Raw genomic sequence first — 9,995 nt, 5'->3', positions numbered from 1 at the left:
TTTAATGTTCACCTTTTTACAGTTTCGAGCTGATTCACCAGCCACATGAGTATCTCCCGTCCTTGCACATCTACCCCATGCCAGCAATCCACCTGACAAAACGACGTCGGAGGCAGCGGCAGAGGAAGGAGAGGAGTTATTACTTAGGTGTAATCAAGAGTGACTCAAATCACGTCCCCTACCGACACCTGGCGCCGGCTGCCGGCCCGGCACCCAGCGGCCTGCCCGGCTCCCCCCCCGGGCTGCGCCGCGGGGAAGGACTCGGATAAAGCGTAAAGAAACGAGGAGGGCGTTTATTTCCTCACAGGTTTTATTTTATTACCGCACAGACCCGCGCGCCCAAGCCGAAAAGCGCACGGCGCTGCCTCCCCCCTCCCCCCCTTGGTTTTCTCTCCGAGGGACGGGATGCAGCTCCACGACGGAGCCCCCCAGCCCGGCAACGATCGCCCACGGCCCCCGGGGCGGCGTGAGGCCGGCGCAGGACCCGTGAGGGGCCGCGACTGGCTCCGGGGCGGGCCGGGCCGGGCGGCAGCCGCCATCTTGGGGCGGGCCCCTGGCGCAGGGCGGGGCGGCGGCGCGGTGCCACACGCAACCCCTTCCTCCGCGGCGCAGGCGAGGCGGGGAGGGGCGCGCGGCGGGTGCCGCAGCGTAACCGTTCCGGGCGGGGCGGCCGCTGCCGGGCGGCTCCCGCGGCGCGATGGAGTGAGGCGAGGCGGCGGCGGTAAGGAGCGGAGCGGGGCGGCGGCGGCGGGGCCGGGGCCGGGGCCGGGCGGCCCCTAACGGCTGTGTTCTCCCCTGCAGGCCGTCGCGGGAGCAGCGGGGCCTCGCCCTTCTCCGCAGGCGGGCCGGGGCTATGCGAGGGCCGCGCTGCCGCCTGCCCTAGGCCCGGGCCCGGCGGGGGGCGGGGGAGCGGCTGCGGGGCCCGATGCGGGAGTACAAGGTGGTGGTGCTGGGCAGCGGGGGGGTGGGGAAGTCCGCCCTGACGGTGCAGTTCGTCACCGGGACGTTCATCGAGAAGTACGACCCCACCATCGAGGACTTCTACCGCAAGGAGATCGAGGTGGACTCGTCCCCCTCGGTGCTGGAGATCCTGGACACGGCGGGCACCGAGCAGTTCGCCTCCATGCGCGACCTCTACATCAAGAACGGGCAGGGCTTCATCCTCGTCTACAGCCTGGTCAATCAGCAGTCCTTCCAGGTAACCCCGCCGGGCCCGGGGAGGGAAGGGAAGGGAAGGAAGGGGAGAGGAGAGGAGGCGGCCGGCCCCACGCAGCCCGGCCCTGCTGAAGGCGCGGGGCCGAGGAGGAAGTTTTAGGGTTGGCCGTCCGTGCCCGCAGCCTTCCTCCAACAGGCAGCGAGTTAAAATGTCCCCCCCCCCCCCCCCGAAAGTGCCTTTAGGAGCCCTGCTTCCCGGTGGAAAACTGCTTGCCTTGCAGGTACTTATCGGGGTGCCACCATTGTTAAATCCCACGCAGTGCTGGAGAACAATGACCCGCTCCCACTTCCCTAATAGAAATGTTTTGGCAATCCCCTTCTATGAAGAAACCACTCGGTATTAAAATTGAGACTTCCGCCTTTTCCCCCCCACCCCTTCTTGAAAGGCATCTGTCTTCAGTTGCTTTTGAAGAGAGAATTATTGTTCTTCAGTTACGACTTGTTAAATAAGCTGTTATTTTCCGCCCCCTCCCCCCCAAACATATTCCTGTCCAGCATAAGCTCGATGCTTTCACAGCGTAGGTGGTGTACTGAAGAAGAGAAGCAAGCCATATGTGATAATCTGTGGGTCTGGATTTCATTTCTACTGGTAAAACTCTTGAAAAAAATTGAAATGTTTTGGCCGGTAACCGGTCTAAGCTGCCTCTCGAAATGAGGCTTTATTTGAGGGGAACACATGGATTTAGCAGCACTGCATGCAGCACAGGGATTTGCAACTACTGCGTTGGCTTCAGTTTCTGAGTTGGGTGTATTCCAGCTGCTTGGCAGAACCTTGCACACCCCCACTGAAGCAGAATGTTTGCTTCTGCTGAAGGCTAAACTTTATCTTAGCAGAGACCTCGATGTAGCTCAAGTACAAGCTGAAGACGTTCTTTAGAAAGCAACAGCAATGACATTAGCATGCTTCTCATTTTCACACATTTTTGGGACCAATGAGACCTCCTTATTTAAGGAACGGGTGTATAGTTAGTAATCCACTCTGTTAATATTTAGTTATTGTTGTATGTCTATAGCATGTTTACTGCAAACCTGTAGGCGTAAACCACTCTATGGTTCTTTTCCACAGTAATAACTTCAAAGCTTAGTTGCTTTGTCTCAGAACTATGCCAGAATTTGTAGAACTTAGTGACACTGATAGTAACATAAAACATGCAGGGGGCAGAGGAGGCTGACTCAGACTTTCAAATGTAAACTCCTAATATTAGCTCGGGCTTGAATAAATGCATCTCTAGGTAATACAGTATTCTTACAGCATCTGATTTGGTTGCTTACATGTGATTAAATGTGTTCACAATGAATTATTTTAAGCATTCCAGAAGTGAGAAGTCTCTATTTAAATTACAAACTTTCTCGAGCTGTGAACTCAATACAGGTTTCCTAAACGATTGTGTAAGGGTATGATGTTGCTAATGTTACAGGTTTGCTGTCATTAGACTTGAGACAAATTTTTCAGAAAACTGATATCAACTTTTTCAAAACAGCTGTACTGTGTCTTCCTCTGGCTGAACCAAAAATCTTTCTGAGTGCAGTAGTAGCTTTCTGCTTATGTATGATATGTGTTCATTTTATAGAATTTAATTCTTATTTTATATACATGCATATAGCTTACTAAAAGTGGGTAATGAACTGTCTCTGATTTCTAGATCCACGTGGATATGAATTTAATAAACCTCCTGGAATATTTTCAATTTTCAGTAGCATGTGAGGGTTGATTAAAATGTGCTTTTGTAGTGTTTATATGGCAATTTCATATGATTGCTTGCACGTACTAACCGCTTGGATTGTTTGATCAGGACATCAAGCCAATGAGGGACCAGATTGTCCGGGTGAAGAGATACGAGAAAGTTCCTCTGATCCTAGTGGGAAATAAAGTGGATCTGGAGTCGGAGAGGGAGGTCTTGTCTGCAGAAGGCAGAGCTCTGGCTCAGGAGTGGGGCTGTCCCTTCATGGAGACGTCAGCCAAGAGCAAAACAATGGTGGATGAACTGTTTGCTGAGATCGTCAGGCAAATGAACTATGCCTCCCTGCCTGAAAAACAAGATCAGTGTTGTACAACTTGCATCGTCCAGTGAGAGAAATTAAGAAAAACCTCAGTCATGGCCATACAGAGCAGGTTGGTTGAACAGTCATAACTAATTGAGGTGCATAAGCATGCTGTTGAAGTAGCAGATAAAATGTGACAAGGAGTCTGAAATTAAGTAGCCTAACTTGGAGGTAGCTTTCCTCTGGAAGAGACGGAAACTTGTGGATTCAGTGGCACATAAGTACTTGAGTCAATGGACTTCTTGCATTACTGCATTAGGGTTAGTCAGGGAACACTGCCTTTACTTGTAGCAATTTTGCAGCGAGACAAAGTGTATGATCTCATCCTCACCTATTTTGACGGTCACTGCCGTATTTGACGTTACTGTATCCTTAATAATGTTTTGTGATGTTGCAGTGGGATTCTTCATTGGTTCCACTTGCTATACTGAATTATTTGCAAGTTAATGTGAATTACTTTGGACCTATACAGGAGTATTGTGATCAAGTTTTCCACTAATTATTCTGAGAAGACTCTTTTTTTTTTTTTAAAGCGGGTGGGTTTAAAAACAAAACAAAACAAAAACTGTGGTACAGAAACTGAGTGTACTTAGAGTACATTTCTGCCTTATCAGCAGAGTAAGTTTAAAAGAAAACTACCCTGAGCTGTAAGGAGTGGCTTGAAGCCCACACATACTAGTCAAGGACACGTGCAAAGTGCTCTTCATCTAAAAACTCCTGAGCAGAGAACACATGATAATGGCTTCCCAATGCAGGGCTCTTTCCTTTCCCAGTGACTCATAAAAGGTGTTGCAAGAGTGCAGTGTTCAGAGGGGACCCTGAAGTAAAGCTTCACTAGTCTTGGGTGTTGCTTTGATTCTTCTGCCAGGGTAGCTGCTCTTGGCCCTTCACATGCGTGGTCGTCTTTCTGTACCAGTCCTTGCCTTTCATGTGACTGTGTCAATGGATCAGCTCCTCCCGTGCAAGCAGCAGCGCTGTCATTCCTGTGTGAGGTGGCACTGTTACCCTTGCTCTGTTTTCCTTGTAGCCGTTGCGGGTGCGGTTTCACCATCAGCTTGAACCCGTGCTGCTGCAAGGGGCTCTTCTACGTCACCGGCACGCTTTTTGCGTGGGCTCTCAGTGCAGCCAGGTGGTCCATCAGACCTGCAGTTGTCTGTTGGATCTGTCTCGGCAAACAACTTGATGTAATCTGTAAGGGCAAGTGCAGGGATGAGGGAGGGCATGAAAATTCAGGGGAAAGAACTGCTTGTCTTGACAGCTACACTGATTAAAGCTTAGGCTCTGACTGCCGTGGTAGTAACTGGAGTCAAAGGAGCTTTTTGTGTCTGAGTGACAAGAGCGAAAATAGGTTATTACTGGAAGCTTTGGACTATGTATCCTCTTTAATCTGGAGTGTAAGGTCAGAGAGTGAAGTCTCAGAGCTTGTCTCTGAGATTGTTATCAAGTGCTTTGTGAATATAAAATTTTAGGTACTCATGACCCTGGTACTGTCATGCTGAAGATAACAGACAATATTTTTATCTCTAATTCTGTGAAATAAGGAAAGACTGCTGTCAGCATGTAAGAGGTGTGTACAGGTTCAAGGCTTTCTTGCTGAAAGGCGAGCAAACTGCTTGTATTGGAGGAGAGCGAAGTACAAATAAAGTGGTACAGGGTTAATATCTTGGACCACCTACAGTAATGCGGTTTCAGCGAGTTCTAAGGCAGATTCACAAATCAGAGCATCAGAACTTAAGGTATCGTGCTAGAAGTTCTGGCAATTTTGGGGGTTACTAGTGGTTCGTCTTGTGCGGGTTGCGATCTTCAACTCTGACAAAATCAGGTCATTTATCCATGAAATTTATACTTCCAGAGTTGATTACTGCTAAGGGAAGCTTCCGTGTAACCAGACCAGTTCTGGACTTAACATTAAATACCAAGTTTAGTCTTCACGTTGAAGTTGAGGGGGAATGGAGCTATGTGTTACTCCTTTGAGTCCTTCTAAGTTATGCCTAGATTTGATGAGCTTCCAAAGCAGAGCATGCTCTTGCTTTGCAAGAAACATCTGTATTTTTATGTCTGTGATCTCTTGAGATAGAGGATACTAAGCTTCTGGTATATGGATCTCTTCTTCATTCTGCTTTGCTCATGTCACACAAAACCTCTAGAAGCGAAATACTTCCATGGTTCCAGGAAATGCTGCTTCTGCCCAATACCTCGCTTCAGCTTCACGCTTTTGGGATATTTTCTTCTTCCTGGCTCCCACTCTGTCCTTGTTCTTTGAGTAGGTGTAGGATCTCATTAACTTTATGATAAGCCTTTGCTGCCTGGTAAGATCTGTCTAATGTGCTCTAGTGTAGGAGAGAGCTGCTGATGGTGTCTTCTGATAGCTGTAATCTTCTCTGCAGGGATAAGTGTTCTTCTTATCTGTGATCCAAGGGACAACTGCTGCTTCTCAAACATCTGCTGTAGCAGTGACCCCTCCTAGGTATAGTGAAAACAGCTGTCTAAAAACCTGTGAGTAAGAAACAGGCTTGAACGATACCTCTGTCCCAACATCATCACACCTGAATTCTGCAACCTGTCTGTCTGGGGCAGTCTTTGGTCTGAACCAGTAAGTCGCCTCAGGATGAGGTATATAGAAACAGTTTTTCTACAGTTCAGGTGGAGAAACTAGTGGGTGTGGGGGAGGAGGGGTGTGTGCTGGGCCTAGGCTCATCTAAGGCTGTTTCAGTATCGGTTTTAACTAGCAGTTATCACTTCTTTTTAGTACTGGTACCTCAATCTGTATGTGAAGTAGGATGTTGTGTAGGTTCTTTTTTTGAGTAGGTATTTTTGAGCTTAGATTGCTGTTTCAGTCCTTCCGGTGAAACGGAGGATGGAACATAACTACATAATCAGAATAACCCATAGTTCCTTTTAAAATGTGTGTTGTTCTTGCATCCTGTTTCCCCCTCCTTCCCTTTCCTGCTTCTGCAGTGGTCTTCTGTCATCTCGTTGTTGCATTCAGAGATGTGAGATTCCCAGTAGCTGCCCTCTGTTGCTTGCTCAGCATTTCTCTCGAATTTTCAGTATGATAGTGTCTTTTTATTTTGCATCATATTTAAAATACAGTACCTGTTCCAGCGTTGGTGTTAAAGGTATTCTGTAAGAGGTACTGAGCAGATGGAGAACATTTGATGTTAGGGTGAAAGATTGATCCTGATTAATGATATCTGCCCCTTCCAATCATGAGTAACTGAAATTAGCAAGTGGTGAAGGAATAGTTCTCTCTAGGGAGAAAACCGAAAGTATGCTGGCTTCTGGTTTGTGTGGCTGTGCAACACAGGCAAAATTATCCTCCTAGTCTACTATCTCCCACCCCTTCCTGCCTGCTTACAGAAGAGAATAGAGAATAGTATAGGAATGTCATGGGCAAGTAAGGCCAGAGAGGTACAAGTCACGAGTTGAAAAGAAACAATATTGTAGGAAAAGTAGAGTCCTGACTTCTCTATACTTGAAGTAATTTCTCAGTAGACTCATCAAAATTCCCTCAAAAGTCAAGTGTCAAACTCTAATGAAATGTATGCACGTGAATATGGAGGACTGGTTTCAACAGACTCTGAGCTTCTACTGAGCTGTTTAGGATCTCTGCCAATAAATCTTGTGAAATGCAAGCAAATTATCAGAAATACAAAGATTTATTGGTCAAAGCTGGTAGAACTTTGTGTGCTTGATTAAGAAAAGCAGCATACAATTCTCCCAGCTGAAGCTAAGTCTGATAAATGCTAAGGGCTTTTTGGTAGTAATTTAGGGCATCTGAATGCTGAGGACTCAGATGTCAAAACTGAATTAGTTGGATCACTGCCTGTTCCCAGAAGTTGTGTAAAATACCATTGCTTAATGTTGCTGAGTGATGTAGTGCCTCCTTACCACCAATGCAAAGCCCAGTCTATACATCACTGTACAGGAGAACTTAAATTTCCTAGAGGTTTCAGGTCTTTAGAAGCAGTTTAGTATCCCTTAGGGCAGCTGTTGGGAAGTTAATGGTTATTGTTACCTGCTTGCCTTTTACATTACCAGAATTAGATGAAAAGTAGTTCAAGAATGCCACTGTAAAGCAGTGCTTTGAAGCCCAGTGTGGACAACGAGTTGTTTCGATCTATGGGAGAAGCTGAGTTCACTTTGAACATGTATTGAATGTGGCTTTCATTGGTTATTTTGTTTAAATTTCAGATAAAACTCAGAGGAAACTTGCACAGATGCTGCTTTGGAGAACTTTCAGCCCAGGTTGCAGAGCTGAGCCTTGGTAAACCTGTCTCTATTACAGCACATTGCCATACATCTAAGTGCATAAGGTTGGTGGCCTCCAGGATCCACACACCTTAATCAGAATGCTTAGCATGTTTACCATAAGTTTAAAATCTGTTCTTTATCTATCAGTCCTTTTATAGCTTTCTAAGTTCATATAATGGCTAATATGCAAGAGTTCATTTTTAATATTTTAATTGATTTCTTTAATCAATTTCTGAACTTGTATTTATTAAATACTTAAACTCAGTATTACCTACTCAATGCCTTTTAAAAGAGAGTTTTAATGGAGAATAAATTGAGCCTTAAACAAATGGTTACTTCTGTATATTACCTCGCATCAGTGCTTATTTCTATTTGCAAAGTTTTCTCCTACAATGTAGTCGGTCATTCTTTGAGACTTTTTGTTTACGTGTGACAGTGTCGTGAAAAGATACTGAGGGCACCTCTGTATGGATGTAGTATCCCTTTTCTTGGCAAATGCAGCTGTGATATTGTTTGTTAACCGCTCTGATTTGACAATAGGGATCACTTGGAACGGGATGTAAAGTCTCCGGCTGATGTTTCTTTTCTTGCAATCATGGGTTTCTTAGACTCATCTAATCAAAAAAATGACAATTGTAGCATTGCAGAATGGCAGCACACTTTTCCTCCTACTGAGTTTCTAAACTTGCTTGTTTACAAGTAGCTTCTTCATGCCTTTGAAAAGGGATAATGTATCCTTCAAAATGGGCTGTATGCCTAGTCAGAGTCAGCTCAGCTTTGCCTGGCACATTGAGACATCTTGTAGACCTCTGCACATGTAAATCTAATGCAAATAAGATCACTTTACATTTTATAGTTCCTAATATTGTCTTTCTGAATAATATTTTAAAGCAATATTTGTTAAAGTTTTTCTTGCACTGTCACAAATTGCTTTTTAGTTTTTTTTCCCAATAAGCAAGTTTAATATTAGAGACAAGTTGGTGTAACAAGGGGAAAAGCACCAGGTTTCAGTGATACTAACTGCAAGCGTGCTTTAAACAGCCATTGCCTTCCATATTGTTTACCTGATCAACATTTTCTCTGAATACTTGAAAATTTTAACAATAACACAGGTATAAAGAGCAGAATGAAAATGTACAAAGAACAGATGAAATCTTTTTGTTCGGTTTTATTAACATGTTGCATACATGAGAGCTTTTTCTAGCGGTGGTTTAAAATGTGTAATTTTTTTTTTGCAGAAGTTTAATAACTGCAGCTCACCTACTGCACCAAAGTTCTAGGTTTTTAGGAGCCCAGCTTTAGTCATTTGAACATGCTTCTAGAAATGTACATTCTTTCCCTGTAATAGCTAAATAACTTTGAGAAAAGCTCCAGTAAAAGCAGTGATGGATATATGAGGTTAAGCAGTTTAAAACTCACAAAATGTATTGTGGATGATGGCATTTGAAACAATAAAAGATCACCGGTACAGTATCTCAACATTAATGTGTTTTATTGGTAATAATGCAGGCTGACTTTACAGTGTTTAGCAGAAATAAAGGTTCTGAGTCTACATCCAGTGTTGAATTTGAATCCTGAAAAGAATATCAGGTTTTCTGCTTGGGTATCAAAACACCTGATCTTTTCCTGTGGGGTTACTTGAATTTTTTTTCCCCCCTGTTTGTACAAACTTTATAAACAGGCTGAGGCTAATATTTAGGTTTGCACTTTAATATCAGAATTAAACCAAACCTTGTATTCAAAGTAGACTTTTAAGTGGTGGTTGTTGAACTTTTTTTGTAGGTTGTAAGGGAGTAATAGGAAATAAAAGTAATTCATAAAGATCTTAGTTTTCCTTTGTCTAAGGGGGGAGAAGTTGGTTAATATTAATCAGTGGTTCATTCCTATGGGTAGCTATCAAGCCAGTGTTCATTTTCATCGACCTCAGCAAAAAAAAAAAAAAAGAGGAAAAAAAAAACTTGAACTAGCTTAGAGTGACAGGACTGGGAAAACGAGAGATGGTTTCTTCAGCACACTTTGGGGGGGAAAAAGGGACCAAAAGTTATTTTAGGCTTCCTCAATAGATTGCATGTGAAGTTGCTTATTAGAGTAAGAGGCTAATAATAAATGAAATATGTATTGTCTTTACTATGGCATCTGTTTAGGAGTTGTTCAAATCACTGCAGTAGGGCTCTACAAATAAAAATGTAACCTAACATCATGTATCTAATGTACTGTATCTTTATCAGTGATAGGTGAAATCTGGAATAACAAGTGCAAAAATGGAACAATTACCTATAATGCTTTGTAAAAAGTTTTTTCCAGTAGAAATCATTCTTGTCATTTTGTAAGACAACCCTACAGTCCACCTGTTTGTAACTTTTTTAATAAAATAGATACCTGTATTACCAAACTGGGGTGACTAGTCTGTGTTCAATTTCTTCTGAAGTGGGCTGAATAAACAAGCCTCTTATTTAGTAACTTTTTTTTTTTTGAGGTACTGG

General features: G+C 44.1%; 1 protein-coding gene across 1 annotated transcript; it reads left to right on the top strand.

Moving 5' to 3' along the window:
• Positions 1–564: 564 nt before the first annotated feature.
• On the top strand, positions 565–9,904 carry RAP2C (RAP2C, member of RAS oncogene family). The gene is made up of 4 exons (XM_083796942.1): positions 565–721; positions 802–1,198; positions 3,009–3,328; positions 7,453–9,904. Exons 2-3 carry the CDS (start codon positions 926–928, stop codon positions 3,285–3,287), a joined length of 552 nt encoding a protein of 183 aa, XP_083653068.1. The 5' UTR covers positions 565–721; positions 802–925; the 3' UTR covers positions 3,288–3,328; positions 7,453–9,904.
• Positions 9,905–9,995: the final 91 nt, after the last annotated feature.

Source organism: Anser anser, assembly GCF_964211835.1.
Source record: "Anser anser genome assembly, chromosome: 13".
Classification (NCBI taxonomy): domain Eukaryota; kingdom Metazoa; phylum Chordata; class Aves; order Anseriformes; family Anatidae; genus Anser; species Anser anser.
This window is presented reverse-complemented; position numbering and strand designations above follow the sequence as displayed.

Excerpts from the sequence above, each read along its gene's own strand:
- RAP2C (XM_083796942.1), top strand. The coding sequence starts at position 926 with ATGCGGGAGTACAAGGTGGTGGTGCTGGGCAGCGGGGGGGTGGGGAAG. Across the intron at positions 1,199-3,008 it reads TCAATCAGCAGTCCTTCCAG|GACATCAAGCCAATGAGGGA; the intron begins GTAACCCCGCCG and ends TTGTTTGATCAG.